A 19,804-nucleotide genomic window follows, 5' to 3' on the forward strand; every position below is an offset into this window, starting at 1 on the left:
AACGTACCATTAACAGCTAGGCCAAGCACTTTCAATTTCCATTTGAATTGAAAGTAGTCCAGCCTTCCGTTACGTTTTGGGGGCCCTTCGTGACGTCACGATATCATCATCGTTGTTTATAGGGCGTACACAACCCAGGCGAAAAACGCCTTGTTCGCCAAATTTTATCTGAATTAAATATCCTTAAACTCAATACGATATCCCACTATACGTTCTTAAGGTTTTCTTTTTACGGTACGTCCCTGTTTTCACCTTTAAAAAAAGAAAAAAAAAGGATTTTTAGGTCAGTGCCGCGCAATAGCGTGTATTCCTACGCTCGGTTTAAACTGCGAAATAAGTTTTGAGGGTTCTAATTAAAACTACTTTGTGACACACATTTCAATGAAACGGTTTCAAAATGCATTGGAAAGACAATAAAACGTATTTAAATGAATGCAACGGTTTTCAGTAGACAAAAAATTCACAAAATAACAGGAACTAGCCCAACTACGCGTAGTTGAAAGCGACACTCGGTAGACGATCAGCTGGCTCTTTGTTGCCTGCCTTGATAGGCCAAAAGCCCAAACAGAATTTGTAATGGAGTGGTAAGGAAAAGTCCGTTAAATCGTCACTACAATCTCAAACAAAGGTATAAACTAAAAACTTTGCTCATTTGTTCTTCCAACCCCTTGCGCTTATGTAATTTTTGTCTCTTTACCTCTACTTCATAAATTTGCATAAATAGCTTTTTAAAAAAGAAAAAGAAAAAAACATCTCGAAAGTTCCCGATTGGCACATAGACAGATTGGGGGGAGAGGATAGGGATCGAGGGGCAAGTCCAGACAAGTTCAGCCCGCGTAAAATTTTCCTAAATAAAAGAGGCAGCAACCTTTAGCATTCAGTCTCATCCCAACTTAGAGATCTTTCAGAGCCATTCTCAAATTCTATCTAGAGACATTTATTTAATTGACTATCTGAATCTATAATTTTATTTTGCATCAGTTTTGAGAAGTTATTTATCTCTTCATTTATTTGTCAACTTAAATCACCCGTTCGCAAGATTCTGTGAATCCGTTGTCTAGTTTTAAAACGCAATACGCCAAAAAATCTTCTGAGTCAGCAAAATTTCAAGGAGTTTTGTGTGTATAATTAACCTTGAAAACTGCTACTATATCCAGCCCTCTACCCAATTGCTGGGAGTGTGGTAAGGTGCTGCAAGCGGTGCAACTTGAGACGAGCAGTACTGCAGAATGGAAGTCCCAATGGATGTAGCTGGGGGCAAAAGTTCTTGTCCTGATGTATCAACACTGGTGCAGAGTCTACAACAAGCCTTGGCCCTTGAAGCTAAGTTCCAACCAAAGCTTCAACTTCCGTCAACAGCCAGCAATACAGGAGTAAGTATTTGGTAATGCGACTACAATTAAGAATTCCAACTAATTTGCTGTTTTTGTTTTAGGAAAGCGGTGAAATTACATGTGCAATGAGGGATGGAGCTGCTCATGTTCTTCGCTGCTTGAAGGTCTGGTATGATCTTCCTTCTGCAGTTCTTCTGGATGCTCTCAATATGATGGACCGGTTCATGAGCCGCATGAAAGCACGCCCTAAACACCTCTCATGCATAGCAATCAGCTCCTTCCATCTAGCAGCTTGCCAATGGGTTGAGAGGGTTAAACAGAACAACAATGAGGCATCTTCCCTTCAGAGTCCATTGCAGGTATGTTGACAGTTTTTATTGACTATGGTATTCAGGTTGTCTAATAAATTTTAATTTATAGGTTGTTCCTGAACCACAAGATCTGGTAACAATATCTCAATGTAAATGTACCGCCGGAGACATCAACCGGATGGAAAAAATTGTCGAAGCCAAGTTAGCTTGTTTACCCCAAGAAGAACCGGTCACGACCTTAACATTCCTCAACCTGTATCACTCACTTCTCTCGACGACTTTACCTGCCGCTCTTCAGCCAGACCTACTGATCCTTTCATGCAAGCTGGAGACTATTTGCTGTGACGCAAATTATGCTGCCTTTCCCTCATCACTTTTGGCTTTCGCCCTGCTGTTTGTCGAGATGAAGTGTCACCAGCCGGCCATCGAGGTCATCATCAGAGACGTTTTACTAGAACTTCAGAGACTTGTTCAGGTATCTAGTGGTTGTGTTAGTGTGTCGATTCCAATTTTGTAATTCTGAATTTTTTACCTATAGGTCAAAGATGACAAGTTGAAGGAGTGTATTAGAATGGTCACTTCGGTAATGGCACCTTACGATGGCTATGCCCAAAGTAATCCGTCTCATCGTCAACGACTTACCTGGAAATTGTCCAGGCGTACTTTAAAGCAGTTACGGCCAACCGAAAAATTAGTTAATGTTTTACCCACAATCGAGGAAAACCGCCAATTTGGACAGGTGCAAAAACGAAGTCGCCGTTCTCGTCTTACTCCGCACAAGATGCGACCTGTCTCCCCGGGCGCGGTCTTGTCCTCTCTGCCTCTGCCCTTCCCGACCAAAGAAGATTTGACGTCTTTCTTCGACAATTTCGTTGCGGCTTCACCTTATTCATTTAGATTCCTTTACGGTCTTGAGGAAGAAAGTCCTTCTACTGCTTGAATGGGGAAATTCCAGCAACGTTTGCAAATATTCTTCCTCTTAAAAAATTTACACACACAATTATTAGATGTATTTTGTTTATCTTCTCGAAGCGGCTTTCTCTTTGAAAGGAAAAAAGTTCAACAATTGCCTTGTAGATACTGTAGATAAATAACTGCCATTCTGAATTTTAAGGGATTTGAAAACGCAAGATTGTCATTCACTTTAGTCTAAAAGAACTTTTCAAATCTTGCAACCACTCGGCATGGAGTTTTGCCAATTCGAAAGAACTTGCGAACGTTGGTAACCTGAATCAATTCGTCAACTTTAATATTTCTATCAGTGATTTATTTATTGTATTATTTCTACGTTTGTTTGTAACGAGTCTCAATTTTTTTTTGCTTGTCCCCTTATTCCCTACTTCGTCGTTCATGAAAGAAATGGAACAAAAACAATAAAAAAGTACAAAATTGTCAACCTGACCAATTTTATTCAATTTTCATTTCATTAATATTTAGAAAATATTTATTTTCCGCCCTTCAATTTCTTGGTTCGTGGTTCATCAGTTTTATAAATTTCAATTGCATCAACAGACAATCCTGCAATCTATAATTTAAAAAAATTCTTTATATCCCACTTTTCTCGTATAATAAATTTAAAAAACTTACCTTTGGATGCACTAAATGAACTGCTATTTTCTGATGTTGCACATACTTAGAGTCGAGGCTCACTTGAACCACTACACGGTCAAACGTTCGAATGGTTACATTCCCGCAAGTTTGAGAAGGCTCCTATAATTCAAAATCATTAGTAAATTCTGTGTTGATAAGAAAAAATAATAATTACATCAGGATTGTAGACAAAATCAAGCTTAGAATCTCCATCATTCCCTTTAAGGTAGATTGAACCTTCCAATCCATATTTCGGAATAAGCACTTGGAGAGCATTTTGACGAACAAAGAGGACATATGCATCCTCATCCTGGACACGATGACGGAAGAACAGGTGTGTGTGCAGGGCAACCGATGAACGCTGCGCATATTGCGACATTTTGTGCCGATAATTAAGATTATTACACAGTTGTTGAGCGCACTTTCGGTTAAGTAATTCGGTGTATGTCACGTCTGCACCAACTGCTACAGCCAAGAGTCGATGAACCAACAAATCTGCATACCTAAATAAAATATCTATATTTAAATGTAACAGGTTTACTTGCGAATCGAACAAACCTTCGAATAGGGGATGTGAAATGAGTGTAGATTGGAGCAGCCAAACCGTAATGATAGAAATCTACTTGAGCAACTGTTCCACTGCTAAAATAAACTGCTTGCATCATACAGCGGGTTGCCAAAATACGAAGCATAGTGTTCATGTACACATTATCCGGTTTAACAGCTGCGTCCAAGGAAGCGGCCAATGCTTTGTTGCTGCTTACATCTAACGTAAAGCCCTGCCAAGAGATTAAATTTAGAATTACAGATATGTGGTTTACTTGTCATTAATAAAAGAATGAGAAATCCCACCTGTGTCTTGCCTGCTTTCAAAAATGGTTCAAAATTTGATGCAGGGGGAACCGGATGACGACGGAGAACAGCGCACTCGGGGAAGTGCTTGAAAATGTGATCAGCCACTGAAATATTAGCCAACAACATGAACTCTTCTACCATACTATTGGTATCAAGCATGGGTTTTGAAATTACATCAATAGGGTCGTTTGTCTCAGTGCTGACCTCAAACCTAATCTCAGGGCTTGATAACTGCAACGCACTTAAATAAATTTAAGGTTAAACAACAAGAACTGTTGCGTCATTCCAACACTTTCTTTGTACATACCCTTTGTCCATACGGTTTTTCTTCAATATTTTAGCCAATTTATTTAACCCACGAAGGCTTTTGGCCAATTCATTTTGTTGAAGGGAATCATCAATGTTGCACTGAGCTTCCGCATAGGTGAAAGCTCGACGAGATCGTATCACACTTTTCGTAAAACGAGTTTTTTGAATTTCAGCATCTGCAGTCACTTGCCAAATAACAGAAAACGCGAGTCTTTCTTGATCCGGCCTCAAAGAACAGAGATTTGAACTTAAAAGTTCAGGGACCATGTCGATACGGCGGTCAACAAGGTAAACGGTTGTTCCTCTGCCAAAGTAATACACATGAGAATATCGCTGACAGTATTTCCACATGAAATGCAATACCTGTTGGCAGCTTCTTTATCAAGCGCAGTATCTGGCCTGACGAAATGTGAAACATCCGCAATATGAACTCCAATTTCATACAGATTCGGTGACAATTCTCTGAAATGGAGAGCGTCATCGATATCTGTACACCCCGGTGGATCAACACTGCAAATATCTAAGTGGCGCAAGTCTTCGCGACGTTTCACTTCCTCTTCCGTTATCATCCATGGCATCGAAGGCAAACAGGCCAACACTGTTTCTGGGAAGCTATGGTGCGGCACATCTAGATAACGAAATAATCGAACATTGACGTTCACATAGATCTAGTTTAGATTATAAAAAGAAGAGTGACAGTAACAATTAGTTTACCATGCTCCAACAAAAGAACCTAGGGAAAAAAAGAAATTAAACCAGCTTAGAATAAGAAAATGCGCAAATCCAATATAAATTGTCACCTCATTTTCAGTGTCTTTGTCGCCGATGTTACCCAAAGCACGAACGAAATGACCGAGTGGATATCTTGAAGTACGAGGCCATGAATCGATCGCAACTATTATTTTTTGCGAAGACAATGTTACAGCTTGGCGAGTTTCAATGCGAATTTTTGGAATTTTCCTTTCAGCCGGAACGAAAAGGTGGCGAGTTCCTTCTGGAAGAACACTGGGAAGCAATATTCCGCAATATTGGCGCCATTTACGACGAATAATTCCAACGATTTTTCCTAGAAATTTAAACAGTAATATAACTGATAAGAAATAGCGAATGAGTGGAAATCTACTCTGCTAACCAGTTGGTTGGCGATCCTTGCTTTTCGCGCTATCAATCAATAATTTTTCTTCTTTCTCAATTTCATCACCTATTAAGTACAAATTAATAAGGCAAATGAAAGTGCGCATACTCTCGAAATGTATGTTACCAGGATCTTGCTCTTCTTGATCCTCCAAAACGATGCCGCTAGGGGATGTCCATTTGTCCTCTTAATAAAATATTATAAATCTGTTGAAGCAAATAAATTATTGATAAATCATACCTGGTAGCAATTCAACAGCGACAACATCACCGTCAACTGCACGATTCAAACTGGCATGGCCTTGCAAGAGAATGGATTTATCTTGTCCTTCAACACTAACAGTTCCTTCCAAAAAATTTTCTCTGATGAGGGAAACAAAAAAGTGTTAAAGATAGTAACATATATGTATAATTGTATATGTAACCAGGCGAAATTACCTTGAAGAGTGGTAAACCCCTTGGAGTAGCTTTCCAGATTTAATTCCTGACATAATTCTGGTGGGAGCTAAATGCTCGGGGTACAATGGTTCCCGATTTTCGTTATTACTTTCGGAATGTGAAGCAGCTAGCTTTTCTTGAAGATCTGGAAAATCTTTCAAGCTCTTCACATACTCATCCACTGGAATTGAGAATCATAACAATCAGTCAACAAATAAAATGGTTTAAAACTGTGTTGTTTACCTTTATAAGTAGGGATCCCCTCATTACATGCTTGCTCTCTGTTCTTAAAATCCTGAGTCAACAAAACAACCTTGATCTGCTTTTTCTTGTCAGTTCCTTTCTGGCTTTCTTCCAAGTGAGTTTGATACCAGCTGCAAGCTTTTCGAATAGCTCTATCATTTCTGTCATTTGCACTTTCACCAGGCTTTCTTTCAACATAAGTATCTCTGTCAAAAATAATGGTTAAAATACCTAGGCAATATTTAGAAATGCAGAAAAAAAAGATACTTGTGATGTTCATTGACAAAAACATAAAAGCTGTCTTTTCTTGTCGCCATAATCTCTCTCAACTTTTTGTAATTATTTGTGCTACGCTTCCTAGTTTCTTCCAATACTGTTTGCAACAGGATAACATTTTTCCAAGCTGGACTCTCCAACACATCAATCTGTGCAACAACAAATCATTTTATAGCATAATTCATCATATGAATAAATGTTAAATACCTGATGTAGCACAATATTGGTGTCAATCACAATATAATGAGGGAAGGCACAAAGTGTACTAGACGACACAGGAGACTTGTCCAGCACATCGCTGTTTTCTTGGCCGCATTTTTTACACAGCTCAGAACCACACCATAGGTCATCTCTAAGGTAATGCTCTCTGACTACTTTCAAAACCTTTCCTGGAATTTACAATGATGAGACAAAGATTGGCAGACATTTGTGTTCAAAGCATTTACCTCTTTTCGTTTTTCGTAAAAACACTTTACTTGTAAGCATGTTGCCTATTCAAATTTTGTCTAAATTATTAATCCAGTTTGTTCCAACTTCTGTTAAAAATTCAACAACGTGCAGAAACAGAGCAGACGAAATTCAATTCGGCGGAAACCCTGCTTCTTCTCTACTAGGTGACCTGGCAACATTGTTTCTTCATTTTTCTTGACAGAAAATTGAGTGAAAAAAATCGTCTCGTCATCCGAGTAGCGATTGTTTGAAGACGTGAATATTGACCGGTTCAATAGATTTCAGAATGAGGGACGTCGCGAAATATCTCAACTCTAAGCAAAATACCGTGGATCAAGACTTGGCAGCAGAATGGGCAAAACTTGAAAGTCTTTATAACAAAAAACTATGGCATCAGCTTACCATCGAGATGCTCGATTTCGTCAAACATCCGAGTCTTCAATCAAATAATGAACTTGTACAGCTATACGAAAATTTTGTGGCCGACTTCGAGAACAAGTGAGTTCCTTCTTTATCAAGTAATTTTTTTAAATGTTTTATTAATCATTTTTCTTGTGCCTAGAATTAATCTTCTGTCACTTACCGAGATATGTGCCATCATTGTGAAGCAAATGGGGACTGTGGAAGAGCGCTTAGCTTTTCTCAAGCAGCTTCAAGAAAAAGTGAAGGCAAACAAAGAAGCATTAGCTCTTTGTAAAGTCCTCAGTGGAGGCATTATTTTACATGAAAAAGGAGATCAAGTTGAAACTAAGAATATCATGGAAGAAATTGGCAAAATCCTTGATGATACAGATGGAGTGACTCCTGTTCATGGAAGATACTACTCTCTTTGTAGTGACTTCTACCGTATTAATGGCAAGCACGCAGATTTCTATCGTGCATCCTTGAGGTAGTAGAAGTTGCCATACAAACTTGGTTTTTTATTCTATTCATTATTTTCTTTATCTTTCATAACTTGAATAGGTACTTGGGTTGTATTGAACTCACAAGTTTAAGCAATGCTGAACAGAAGAGCCAAGCTTTTCACCTTGGTATTGCTGCCTTGCTTGGAGAAGGAATTTACAATCTTGGTGAACTGGTATGTTTATATGATAACATCTTTGTAAAATGTAGCTAACACATTGCAATGCAGTTGGCCCATCCTGTCTTGGAATCATTGAAGGACCAGGAAGAGAGTTGGTTGGTCGACCTCTTATTCATAATGAATGCAGGAGATATTGCAGGATTCCACAAACTGAGATCAAAATGGTCGTCACAAGCAGATCTCGTCAACAATGAACGACTTGTGCTGCAGAAAATAACACTTTTAGCTCTGATGGAGGTATAGTAAGGTTTACAATAATATTTTAAAGCAGTAAAAGTTGACATTTTCTTTTGTTTAGATGACTTTCAAACGCCCGGCCACCAAACGCAATTTGTCATTCAAGGATATTGCTGCCAGCACAGGAGCCAGGGAAGATGAAGTGGAGCTGCTAGTAATGAAAGCTCTTGCGCAAGGACTCTTGAAGGGTACAATTGATCAAGTTGATTCTATTGCGCATTTCACCTGGGTCCAACCTCGTGTTCTCGATAAGAAACAGGTATTTTGTTATGATTGGCATTTAGTTTTAGTAAGAAATTTTACATTTTTTTCTTGCTAGCTGTCCTCGATGATGACCAGACTAGAGAACTGGTGTAAGGATATCGAATCGGTGGAAACTCTGGTAGAAACTAAAGCTGCCGATATATTAACGATGTGAAAAATCATTTCTCATGAATAATAAACTTGTTTGGAAACGCCTTCAAGAACATTGTACAATTTGTAGTGTATTACAATAAAAATCGCACACCATTTCATAAAAAAAGGACGCGGAAGCAAGAATTTATCGCATTTAAAACAACATGTACACGAATTCGTGTAAAATGAAGAAGGGATACATATTTCATCAGTCAAATAAAAACGCGTCACAGTTATTTTCTCTACATTTGATTGTTGCACTTTTTTTTAAGAAAATCTTTCCGCTATTATGAGATACATAAAAGTGGAAATAGAGTCCCACAAATATTTTGTGGTTCATGTCAAACACTCCTGAGCACTTATTCCACCATCAAGCGAGGGATACAGATACAGCATTTTAGAAAAACAAGACATGATTTCCTCACCATATTTAAAGAAATGAGCAGACACCATTCTAAAGTTGAAGGTTAGTCGAGTTCTAGCAGCTTGAGTTCTTCCTTTAGCCCTCGGAAGGATGGACGGTCGTCAGCGTTGTGTGCCCAGCACATTTGCATTACCTAAATGTCGGAGAACAAATAAAGAACCGTGTGAATAATGACGATGAGGCATCGAGAGGTAGACATAAAAACGTCAGTTGGTGAATAGTTACCGCATATATTTTTTCTGGACATCGCGGTGGTCTCTCTAGCACAATACCACGCTGAACGCGTTCCACAACTTCGGCGTTTTTCAACCTTCCGTAGGGCATTTTGCCACAGGTGAAAACTTCCCACATCAAGACACCTACGCAAAAGAAAAATTTGGGAGGGAAAGACATAAATCATCAGTGCATTGTTATACTAAGCTGTATCACTCATAATAAAGGCAAAGCTGCTTACCATAGGCCCAGACATCTGATTTAGAAGAGAATCTCGTGTAGTGTAGCACTTCCGGAGGGGCCCATTTGATGGGAAACTTGGCTCCGCCACTACTCGTATATTCATCATCAAGCACGTACCTGGCAAGTAGGAAAACCAAATAAAAACAAACACACAATAAATGTGCGGTTAAATGAAGCAAGAGAGCAGCACTCGAGCTCAAGACGGGAAAAATAATAGTGATGGAAGTTTGTTTTCTAGCCAGAAGAAGGATTTCACTCACCTTGCTAGCCCGAAATCGGCTACTTTCACCACGTTTTCTACACCCACCAAACAATTCCTGGCGGCCAAGTCACGATGGATGTAATTGTGGCGCTCTAGATAGGACATACCCTTGCAGACCTGCTCGACAAATTTGGTTCTAATGAATTCTGAGCACAGGTCATGATCAAACAACAGCTACGTACCTGTATGCATGTATCAAGAAGCATGCCGTAATTTCCTGTCAGTGTGGTTTCATGCTTCCGCAAGTACATCAGTAAAGAGCCGTGCTTGAGGTATTCAGTCACGATAAATATAGGTCGATGTTTAGTGCACACGCCGTAGAGTTGCACCAAATTCTGATGCTGCAACTTCCTGTTGCGTTCAAATTGGATGTTGATTAGCACGTCATGATATTACGTCGAATGATAAAAAGTCTACTCACGTCATGACTTTAGCTTCATCTATAAAATCGTCTTCACTCATGGTTCCTTCTTTCATCATTTTGATGGCAACTTCAATTTTGGCGCGCCATTTGCCTCGTCTCACAACGCCAAACTGGCCCGAGCCCAGCTCCTCTAACAAGGTTAGCTCAGATGGGTCAATCTCCCATTTGTCGTGACTCAATCCTGCTGTAGCTGGAATGGATCTATCACCGACTGGCGGCATTTTCAATCGGCACGCCAAACCACCGCTGTTATGACTGCAGGAAGCAAAAAAAAAACAAAGTTTAAATGCATGAAAATGTGACATGCGTGCAACTCCCGGGTGGGAATATTGATTTGTTTATTGAAACATGTTATATCATACCGGTGATAGTTGACCAGCTCGGCGATAGTCGGGCAACAGTGTTTTTCTGATAAGAAAAACTCTAGCTTACTGTTCTGTTTGATGTGATAATGCTTGACTTGTGGGGTGGGTCTGAATGTCCAAAAAAGATAGATTATTTATAATACACAAATAAATACCAGGCAATAAAGCACGATACTTGAGATGACATATATGGTATAATGAAAATTCTTACATTTTGGTGAACAAAGAGAGGGTGTACATTCCCTTTGTGGAAGAATTACGGATGACGAAACAGCCCTCGCGATCTTCGTGTTTGAGCAAGTTCTCTGCCCGTTGGCGAGACATGTCTCCCACATACCAACTACAAAGAAAAAACAATTATTCATTGACGAACTTCTCGAAAGAACGATGAAAACGCATCATACTCATATTTCTGTAAGCCAATTAGCTCTTTCTCCTTTACATAATTCGATGGAATGTAACCAATTCCCCTACAAAGATGCACAAAATTTGGAAAAAGAATTAGAATTGTATGGAAATTTTCTTTTATGTAAGCATACCCAAACTTGTCGCGGACTTTCCACCAGTGTTCCTGGGAATCGTCGACCACTTCGTATTCTTCACCCTAAATGGAAAAAAACGCAATTGAACATTCCTTTCTGGACTACGAAAGATAAAGCATCATTGGGACTGGACAGCGGAATCACAGGTCCCACCAAAAATATGTGGGTGCCGAGTTCAATTACCTTTTCTAAGGATATGTCCCCGCTTTCAATAGCCTGGAATGGGTAGAGGGCCACAACCTGGACGGAAGATCCCAAATGGTAAACACAAAGAATGCGACGATTAGTTTTTTGCAAATAAACAAGACATGAATAAGGGTCAATCTTTCGTTTTGACTGCATACCTTCTTAGGCACGACAGCGGGTTCAGTCGGGATGGAAGAACCTAATGGTGAAAAAAGAATAAAGCGCACGATGAGTGGCGGTTTAAGGGAAAATAAATAACATAGATGGAGAACAACGATGGCGAACAAGAGACGATGGGGGGTGTCTTATGGTTTGAAAGGTAATTTTCATCGTAGAGCTGAATTATCATCGAACTTGGGAGAAGAGAAGCTGGGGAGAGGGGGGTTCTTTTTGTTCCTCTTCTTCTTTTCAAAGGCTTATTTGGCGGATGTACTGACACACACACACACATACACAGCCGTATAATAACCTTCCGTCCTTGGCATACAAAATAGGCCTGTCGTCTATATGTAGTCTTCGACCTAAGAGTTTCAAGGGCTTGGAGATGGATACAAAAACACAACTAAAAATAAAATAAAAAAATGGGATAGAAGAGAGAAAAAGAGGGGAGAGAGAGAAAAAAGGATAGAATGGGAGAAACGAGTGTGGGAGAAATCGTTGCTGCGTCTTCTATTCAACCACAGGCGAACAATGGATATAAGGAAGGCTTTTCCTAGCAGACTCGATACCGGTATGAGAAATTGAGGAGGGAACTTTCTCCCCTTCTCTTTAACGCGCTCCTTTGAATTGTACGCGTGTCAGAAACTCGTAAACAAGGACGGGTTTTTACTTTTCTAATAGTTATTCTAATAGTTCCAAAAAAGAAAAGAAAAAACTTGCAACGTCCAGTCTGGACCATTTCTGGCTGACGAAAGAGGAGGTGAGGTCAGCCGAGCTCCCGTCGATTTGAATCTAATCAACATCCAACTCACTTTACACACACACGGCACTAGAATACGCTCGAGGGAATTGAAACACGCAACCACACAAGACTGTCGACAAGTTTCTATCGCTACTACTTTCAAACGTTGAAACCAAGAAAACAGGAATTAACGGACAACAGATAAGTTGTGGTATAATCTCACATACTGGATTTTCTGCAAGGGGACAAGGGAAATCCCGAAGAAAACAATAAATCACAAATGTAAATATTTTCCATACAACACAACCGCATAAGAAATGATTGCCCTCGCAAGCATTCAAATACAATAGATTAAAATTAGAAATTGAATTCCAGAAATTTGTCGGAAGGCAAGCCAAACCCAAGTGCACATAAAGACCCACCGCGATGGTTTACGATTGTAACTTAACGCATTGAACACCTGTTGAGTCATTCAACAGGTGACTTTCAGGTGGGAGTAAACGTGAATAGCCTGTGCGATTTTCGATTGCTCAAGGGTAGTAACATGAGACGAAAACCGATGAGAGAAAAAACAACACAACACGGTGAAGCCGAACCATACCTAGAGTCAATTTACTTTCGGTGATCTTATAAGAGAGAGAATCCGAAGACATTGTGGACCAAATAGGCCAGCGGCAACCAAAAATGCGCATAATTTGCCCGTTAAAACCTCTGAAACATCAGCCGTGTACGTAAAACATACATACACGCATTGAAACTAGAGAAAAAAAAATAGGTAGGGGCGAGCTGACTGCAAAACTTGCACTACAACAAAATAGATTTGAACAATGGACCAAGGCAGCAGGTGGAAGCTTATCAATAATTCTCACGTTATTTTTTTTATCTCGTAAACACAAGCGCAACACTAATCGAACTGACAGGTAACTATTTCAGTATCTGAATGAAACAAACGTAGGCTGTTTTTCTGAGAGATATGAGAGACTGTGCTGTGCTGGCTTCATCATCTCTCCCACACTTTCGCGTAGGAATAGTCCAGTTTGTCGTTTGCTTTCGCTCTCACACGGGACTTGATGAGATGTGCAGTCCTCTTCTCGTCATTAGAGAAAAAGAAACGTGATTTATGAGAGACGCGGTCAGTGCCCACTGAGTACAGGGAGAGGACTAGAACTAAAAACCGCCGAAAGGAATAAAAAAATCTCGGGGAAAAACAAGCTTGTGCATTCTCTAGGTCTTCTTCTCTCCGACCGACCGCAAATCCCCAACATTTTTCAATAGAGAAAATATTCATGAATATTGCCAGTACCAATCTCACACAAGTTTTCTTTCTCTAAACCACTGCAGCGCCACACGCAACACTCACTTCTCTAGTTTTCTAATAATTAGTTGATCTTTTCAGCTATCCGATAATTTAGCTTCGCAAGTGAAGTGGATGTAATAACTTTATCCATTTAGGTTTTTTACAAGGAAAACAAATTGAATCTATTCCAACGACGCAGTTTCTTAGAATGTGCTTCTATTGGCTTAAATCCCCCTCCCTCCCAAAGTCCTTGACTAAGGATTTGATGCGAAATAACTCAACATTAACTGTTGTTCATGTACTTAGAAGTCGTACAACTACTGTTTCCTAGAAGTATTGCAGGCAACGAACGGGTGTAAATGATTAGTTAGCACTTAGTAGGATACATAAGCGGGTATAGTACCTAACGCAACAACGGCGTTGTGAGAGGTGGAAGGGGATGCAGGAACAACATCCCCGACGATTGCCGGATGAATTTCCGTCGTGGGTTTAATCGCCGTTGGTTTGACCATGGCCGCCTCGACTTCAGCCCCATTCGCAGGTTTAGCGACAGGACTTGGTGAGGGAGACGGATGGTGGATGATGTTACTGAAATTGATGCCCATGTGTTGAAGTGTATTGGGAGCCCAAGTTACAGAACGGCAACCGTTTATTGCCTTAGACGTGGACCTTTGGGTTGATCCACAGCAAAGATAACTTCTATTCCCCCACAGGGCAGGGTGATACACATTCACAAGAGGAGCACTGTCTTTGACCACTATCAGGAGAAAAATAAAATAAATTATTAGATGAGATAAAATGAACATGTGAGATAAATACTGCTATTTGTTACACATAACTACTTGAGACGTCAAAAGAGAATGTTCTCACCAGCTCGGATATTCCAAAGCCAGATATCTCTTTCTTGCTGAGTGGGAGTGAAAATGCAAAGAGTCAAGTCTGTTGCACTACAACCTTCATTACACTCATAAGGATTGTACACTATCTGAAAAGCAGGAGATCCCTTCAAATCACTCGGAATAGAACCTGTAAGGTTTGCCAATGGACCGATGGCAGGTGTGTCAGGTGCTGGATCAACAGCTTCCACAACTTTCACTGTTTGGAGGTCGACACGTCCCTTTTCTTTTCCTTTGCGATTCTGTTGTTTGGAATTGATGGTTGTGATGAATTAGTGATGAAGGGATTCACGAACACAGTCCATGCGTGTTTAGTAGAACTAAACCTTACCTCGCATTCGCCCTCGTAGTAGGCGAGGAACTTTGTGGTAAGGACGAACCATCGACTCTTGTAGTTGATCAAACTAAACCTCTTCTTGTTCTGTGATCGTTTCACTAAATTGCCTTGCTTTTTTACCTCACCTGCAAGAGGTTTGGCAGAGCTTTTAAACATACTTACAAAACGATCACTAATCAAAAAAGTAGTCCCCACTTGATAAAGCTGTTATAACTTCGTTCATTGTCTTTCTCCCTGGTACGAAGAGGAGAATGAAAGCAGGACGAAGAAAAAGCTCTCCAAACCTCTCTAAATACTGGCAACTCGGACAGATCTAGCGGTAGTTGCCGACAACTATTATCGGATTTAACTTACTCCGATAATTAGCGATAAAATCGAGGAAATATACATTTAAAGTAAAAAAATAATCAAGATTAAATCATTTGATGACATAAAATTTAATTCTTTTACAATATTCTAAATCAAATTTGTTTCCATTCAAGAATCGTGTGTCGGGACAGCCACAAAAAGGAGAACATTGATCAAAAAATGAAAAAATAGTCTGCTGAAACCCCCAAGCAAACGAACTAGAAAACGTCGCATTCTTGAAGACAAACTATATTGTTTACATTACTATATTGCTTCATTCCAGTGGGAAAATAAAAATGTCGGAAACGGCTCAAGTTAGTTCATTACCTTTGCCACCGATGCAATATGTCAGTCTTTTTAATGAAGAAAACGCTAAAAGAGGAAGAACACCGAGACCACCTCCTCCGATCACAGACAATTATTCCATGTTTGGCAATCCATATAATACTGATGATGCTGTGATCCGACCTCTTGAAAGCCAGGTGATAGAAATTTTCTTGTAATCAAAGCTTTCTTTAATACTCATTTAACTATTTCAGAATATACGACGTCTGTACCCTAATAACTATGACCACAGAAGAGAACTGAAAAAGCTCAATCACTCCATCACTGCTAGTTTCCTTGACTTGGTTGATATCTGCATACGAAATCCAGAGTCTGAAGCAAGAGCCACAAAAATTGATGACCTCACTTTGCTTTTCATTCACATGCATCATCTGGTCAATGAATTTCGTCCTCACCAAGCAAGGGAAACTCTCAGAGTTATGCTTGAACAACAAAAACGTCAAAGATTGGAAATTGCAGAGCGTTTCAGAAGGCATTTTGACAAAGCTTGGGAATTGGTTCAGCAGGCTGTCAACACAATTCCTGAACCAACTGAAGGCAACATCAAGCTCCTTATAGATGTGGAACGGGTTCAACCTTCAGAAGGCAATGCAAGCAACCAAACTTCTGGGAATGGGTGTACTGAGGAGGATCGTGTTCTGTGTCAAATGATTGATTCTTTGTGAATTCTGTGTTATTTTATGTTTATTCAAAGTGGAAAATACATTCGATCTACTCGCCTTTCTGATGTAAAATATTCTGCTGTTTTATTTTTAATCGTTTTGGGGTAAACATAATCTCGGTGATTTATTTTATTAATCATGTTTATTTTAAAATAATTATTGTAATAGATTTTTCTATTTGTATTTTAGTTGATAAATGTTGATGATCTACCTAAATTAAACATCTAGATGAAATTGCAACGTTGTTTATTCGTTTTTAGTCCGTCTGCAGTCGCTGTAACATATTTTCCTTCAAATTTTTCCTCTTGAAAGTTGATTCGAAACAATAATACCGTTGAAGTTAATTCTCTGCTTTTGGTAAGTGCATTTTTGTTAATTTAACTATATATTGAACCGGTCTATCGATAGTTATTAGTTTTATCATTTCGCCTTGCAGGTAACATTTTAATTGTTATAGCCAAAGCAAGTTTTTACACGTGATCATCTTTCGTTAGTAGAGTAAATTTTAAAATGACTGAAAGAAAAGTCAGCCCAGTTCCCGTTTATAACAATATCCTAATGGAACAATTTTTTGATGAGATCCATCCCAAACGAAGTCCTGTCATACTCAGAGGATTAGACATTGGAAGTTGTCTAGGAAAGTGGACAGCTGAATATCTTTTGCAAAATGTTGGGAATAAACCAGTGAAGATTCATGTATCTGAAACAGGGCAAATGAATTTTCTAACCAAAAACTTTCATTATAAAACACTGCCGTTTGATCAAGTAATCAAAAGGTCTTCTGAAAATGAGCACGAAAACTTTTTTCTAACAAACAGGGAAGTTTACTATTTAAGGGCACTTGGAACTGATTCAAGGGGAAGAGAGGTTGCCAATCTTGATTCTCATTATCCTGAACTTTGCCAAGATTTTCAAGTCCCCAAGTTTTTGGAACCAAGCACTATTTTTTCAAGTGTCCTCAGGGTGGCTTCTGAAGGAGTTCAGTTATGGACACATTACGATGTGATGGACAATCTTCTTGTCCAAGTCACTGGCAAAAAACGAGCCGTTCTCTATTCGCCAGAAGACCTTCCGTATCTCTATTTGGAAGGCGACAAATCTCGGGTTATCGACATTGATTTTCCTGATCTGGAACACTTTCCGGAGTTCGCCAAAGTAACATCTCACGAATGTATCATGGAGCCCGGAGACGTTCTTTTTATCCCGGCTCTGTGGTTTCATAATATGACATCACTCGAGTTCTCCGTAGCAGTCAACGTTTTCTGGCGAAACTTGAGTCCAGAGGTGTACGATAAAAAAGACCCTTACGGCAACAAAGATCCGCTACCGGCCTCAAAAGTAAGGCACTGTCAAAGCTTCAGGGCCTCGGTTATTTTTCTATCTCAACTTTCAAACTGCAGGCGTTGGAGATGGTTGAATCTGCTCTGAAACACCTGTCCATGCTGCCTGAAGAGTATCAACGTTTTTACAAGAGGAGAATGGTTTCTAGAGTTTTAAAAAATTTTTGATTATTGTGATCAATAAATTGGATAAAATTAACAAACAAAAATGCATTTATCACATCATAATTAGTTGACGTCGATTACCATTTTATTGCTTTCCATTCTATTATACGACCACTAATTTTGATGAACCATTGTGATATCTTTCAGGTTGGATATCGTTTGATATGGAAGGTGTAGCGGGAAGATTTCCCGTCCAGACTAGAACAGAAACTATCGAGATTAACGGGAATTCAACAGAAGTTGTCATTTCAAAGTTCAGGTTGGAATAATTCTTTAGCTCAATGCTTGCATTACTTACACTTTAATTCATTTTCCTTTTTAGCGACAAGTTATTTATCATTCTTACTCAATACGGCAAGGTGGGAAACGTGGTTGAAGTTCGTCGGGACGTTGCTCAGAAAGACGATTCATCCAGTGCAGTTTACAGCGTTCGGTAATTCTTGTATGTCGTCTCAATTTTCGTTTCGTTTTTTAACTTTCATTGCAATTTTGTAGAGTCTTATTCGGTCGAGACGACGAGGAAATTCACGTTGCTGCACGTTTCTTGGTGAACTTTATTCCAACACAGCAAAACATTTTATTTGCCTTGTCACTTAAAGACTATCAGCCGAAAACTCTGCGTCAAGTTGGCGAATTCCTAAAGATCAACCTTTCCCTCACCGAAAAATCTGCATAAATTTTCCAACATGTCTGTAAGAAAAACCATCTTCGGCCAAGCCGTTATCGGTATGTAGAAATTATGTTCGTAAATTTGCTACACATTTTTACCGTGTAATGTTATTAGGTCCTCCCGGTAGCGGCAAGTCCACTTATTGTCATGCAATGGCGGATTTCCTTCGATCCCAGAATCGTAAAGTAGCTCTAGTTAATTTAGGTATTTTAAAATGTTTATTATACTTTTCCAATCAAAATCTATAATATGATTGTGAATAGATCCTGGCAATGATTTATTACCGTTTACCTCTTCCATTGATGTATCACAATTGATTACTGTCCAAGATGTAATGGAAAATTACAATTTGGGTCCGAACGGCGCTTTGGTTTATTGTATGGAATTCCTCGAAAAGAATTTGGACTGGCTCTTTGTGGAAATAGAGAAATTCAAAGATCATTACTTCATCTTCGATCTACCGGGACAGGTATATTGAATACAGGTGATACTGTTTTCTAGAAAAGTTGTAATAATCTTTTTTGTGTAGGTTGAGCTCTATACCCACAACAATTCTGTAAAAAACATTATGAAACAGTTAGAAGCATTTGGTTTTCGTTTATGCTGTGTTCAACTGATCGACTCTCACTATTGCAGTGATCCAGGTAAACCCGCATTTGTTAATAGATAGAACCATAGTAACCAAACATTTTTATCAGGTAAATTCATATCGGTGTTGTTAACGGCCATGACATCCATGTTCCAAATGGAAATGCCACAGGTTAACGTACTGTCTAAAGTAGACCTGGCTGAACAACATGGACGGCTGCACTTTGGTCTCGACTTTTACACTGAGGTGTTGGATTTGAATTACCTGTTGGAAGCAATCAATACGGATCCTTTCATGAAGAAATATCGGCAATTAAATGCTGCTTTAATTGATGTCGTAGAAAACTACAGCTTTGTTTCTTTCTTGCCTCTATCCATCTCTGACTCCCAATTACTAAAGAATGTTCGTGCTGCTGTGGACAAAGCTAATGGTTATGTGTTTGGAGCCGGCGAAGAAAATGAAAGAAATATCGTTGCCTTACTATCGACAGCTGTGGGTGCACAATTTCATGGCGAGTTTTCTGGAACAATAAGTGAAAAATTTCTGAGCTCTAATAACTGTGATGAGGATGAAGCATCTGATAACGAAAATTCCATGTCTGTCGATGAATCTAAACCCCTTTCGGAATTTAAATAGATGGTTTCATATTCCCTCAATTTTTGAATTTTATTCGTTTTGTGCTTAGCATCAAAGAAAAATGAGTAAACTAAAGAGGCAAGGTCCTTGGTTAGCCTATAAATCAGGCAACTTAGAAGTTAAACATACTTGCAAATAGGATTATGGACTATGGTTTCCCAAATGAAAAAATAAAATAAATAAATAAACAACTCGGAAGCGTGATTTTCTTAATCGGGTTTATTGGAACAGCAAGTCAGCAAGTACATGTGTTTCGTTTTGCTTCCATAAATAATAAGAGTGAGAACTGGATTAAATATTTT

General features: G+C 39.2%; 7 protein-coding genes across 9 annotated transcripts; 5 read left to right on the forward strand and 2 right to left on the reverse strand.

Moving 5' to 3' along the window:
- Positions 1–489: 489 nt before the first annotated feature.
- On the forward strand, positions 490–3,046 carry LOC124335899 (cyclin G-like). The gene is made up of 5 exons (XM_046789392.1): positions 490–628; positions 1,158–1,373; positions 1,436–1,693; positions 1,755–2,120; positions 2,184–3,046. The coding sequence occupies exons 2-5, from the start codon at positions 1,230–1,232 to the stop codon at positions 2,583–2,585; spliced, it is 1,170 nt and encodes a 389-aa protein (XP_046645348.1). The 5' UTR covers positions 490–628; positions 1,158–1,229; the 3' UTR covers positions 2,586–3,046.
- On the reverse strand, positions 3,024–7,067 carry LOC124332485 (exosome complex exonuclease RRP44-like). The gene is made up of 17 exons (XM_046788889.1): positions 6,937–7,067; positions 6,698–6,879; positions 6,482–6,639; positions 6,215–6,420; positions 5,972–6,152; positions 5,775–5,896; positions 5,661–5,720; positions 5,532–5,600; positions 5,200–5,465; positions 5,114–5,132; positions 4,763–5,027; positions 4,398–4,703; positions 4,088–4,331; positions 3,794–4,014; positions 3,411–3,738; positions 3,233–3,355; positions 3,024–3,170 (listed from the first exon to the last, which is right to left on the reverse strand). The coding sequence occupies exons 1-17, from the start codon at positions 6,974–6,976 to the stop codon at positions 3,090–3,092; spliced, it is 2,871 nt and encodes a 956-aa protein (XP_046644845.1). The 5' UTR covers positions 6,977–7,067; the 3' UTR covers positions 3,024–3,089.
- A 46-nt stretch (positions 7,068–7,113) lies between these two features.
- Positions 7,114–8,725, forward strand: LOC124335919 (26S proteasome non-ATPase regulatory subunit 13-like). The gene is made up of 6 exons (XM_046789432.1): positions 7,114–7,438; positions 7,503–7,829; positions 7,904–8,018; positions 8,073–8,261; positions 8,323–8,520; positions 8,581–8,725. Exons 1-6 carry the CDS (start codon positions 7,227–7,229, stop codon positions 8,677–8,679), a joined length of 1,140 nt encoding a protein of 379 aa, XP_046645388.1. The 5' UTR covers positions 7,114–7,226; the 3' UTR covers positions 8,680–8,725.
- Position 8,726: 1 nt separating this feature from the next.
- LOC124333197 (tyrosine-protein kinase Btk29A-like) lies at positions 8,727–15,029 on the reverse strand. Of its 2 annotated transcripts, XM_046788946.1 has the most exons (15): positions 14,742–15,029; positions 14,385–14,652; positions 13,918–14,271; positions 11,475–11,515; positions 11,314–11,370; positions 11,128–11,192; positions 10,993–11,058; positions 10,800–10,928; positions 10,586–10,696; positions 10,221–10,478; positions 9,982–10,150; positions 9,798–9,916; positions 9,536–9,654; positions 9,307–9,440; positions 8,727–9,214 (listed from the first exon to the last, which is right to left on the reverse strand). In XM_046788946.1, the coding sequence occupies exons 1-15, from the start codon at positions 14,901–14,903 to the stop codon at positions 9,125–9,127; spliced, it is 2,142 nt and encodes a 713-aa protein (XP_046644902.1). In that variant the 5' UTR covers positions 14,904–15,029; the 3' UTR covers positions 8,727–9,124. The 2 variants fall into 2 exon arrangements, with proteins under 2 accessions (XP_046644902.1, XP_046644903.1); XM_046788947.1 differs by lacking the exons at positions 13,918–14,271; positions 14,385–14,652; positions 14,742–15,029 and adding an exon at positions 12,819–12,974.
- A 231-nt stretch (positions 15,030–15,260) lies between these two features.
- LOC124336861 (mediator of RNA polymerase II transcription subunit 7-like) lies at positions 15,261–16,162 on the forward strand. The gene is made up of 2 exons (XM_046790710.1): positions 15,261–15,577; positions 15,635–16,162. Exons 1-2 carry the CDS (start codon positions 15,392–15,394, stop codon positions 16,103–16,105), a joined length of 657 nt encoding a protein of 218 aa, XP_046646666.1. The 5' UTR covers positions 15,261–15,391; the 3' UTR covers positions 16,106–16,162.
- A 175-nt stretch (positions 16,163–16,337) lies between these two features.
- LOC124336178 (tRNA wybutosine-synthesizing protein 5-like) lies at positions 16,338–19,522 on the forward strand. 2 transcript variants are annotated; one of them, XM_046789879.1, is made up of 8 exons: positions 16,349–16,459; positions 17,755–17,866; positions 17,930–18,040; positions 18,103–18,333; positions 18,392–18,481; positions 18,541–18,746; positions 18,807–18,921; positions 18,976–19,522. In XM_046789879.1, the coding sequence occupies exons 4-8, from the start codon at positions 18,294–18,296 to the stop codon at positions 19,500–19,502; spliced, it is 978 nt and encodes a 325-aa protein (XP_046645835.1). In that variant the 5' UTR covers positions 16,349–16,459; positions 17,755–17,866; positions 17,930–18,040; positions 18,103–18,293; the 3' UTR covers positions 19,503–19,522. The 2 variants fall into 2 exon arrangements, with proteins under 2 accessions (XP_046645843.1, XP_046645835.1); XM_046789887.1 differs by lacking the exons at positions 17,930–18,040; positions 18,103–18,333; positions 18,392–18,481; ... (1 more) ...; positions 18,807–18,921; positions 18,976–19,522 and adding an exon at positions 16,539–17,440 and having other exon boundaries at positions 16,338–16,459; positions 17,503–17,808.
- LOC124337963 (proteasome assembly chaperone 3-like) lies at positions 17,772–18,283 on the forward strand. The gene is made up of 3 exons (XM_046792025.1): positions 17,772–17,866; positions 17,930–18,040; positions 18,103–18,283. Exons 1-3 carry the CDS (start codon positions 17,772–17,774, stop codon positions 18,281–18,283), a joined length of 387 nt encoding a protein of 128 aa, XP_046647981.1.
- Positions 19,523–19,804: the final 282 nt, after the last annotated feature.

The sequence above is a fragment of the Daphnia pulicaria genome, chromosome 1 (assembly GCF_021234035.1).
Source record: "Daphnia pulicaria isolate SC F1-1A chromosome 1, SC_F0-13Bv2, whole genome shotgun sequence".
Taxonomy (NCBI): domain Eukaryota; kingdom Metazoa; phylum Arthropoda; class Branchiopoda; order Diplostraca; family Daphniidae; genus Daphnia; species Daphnia pulicaria.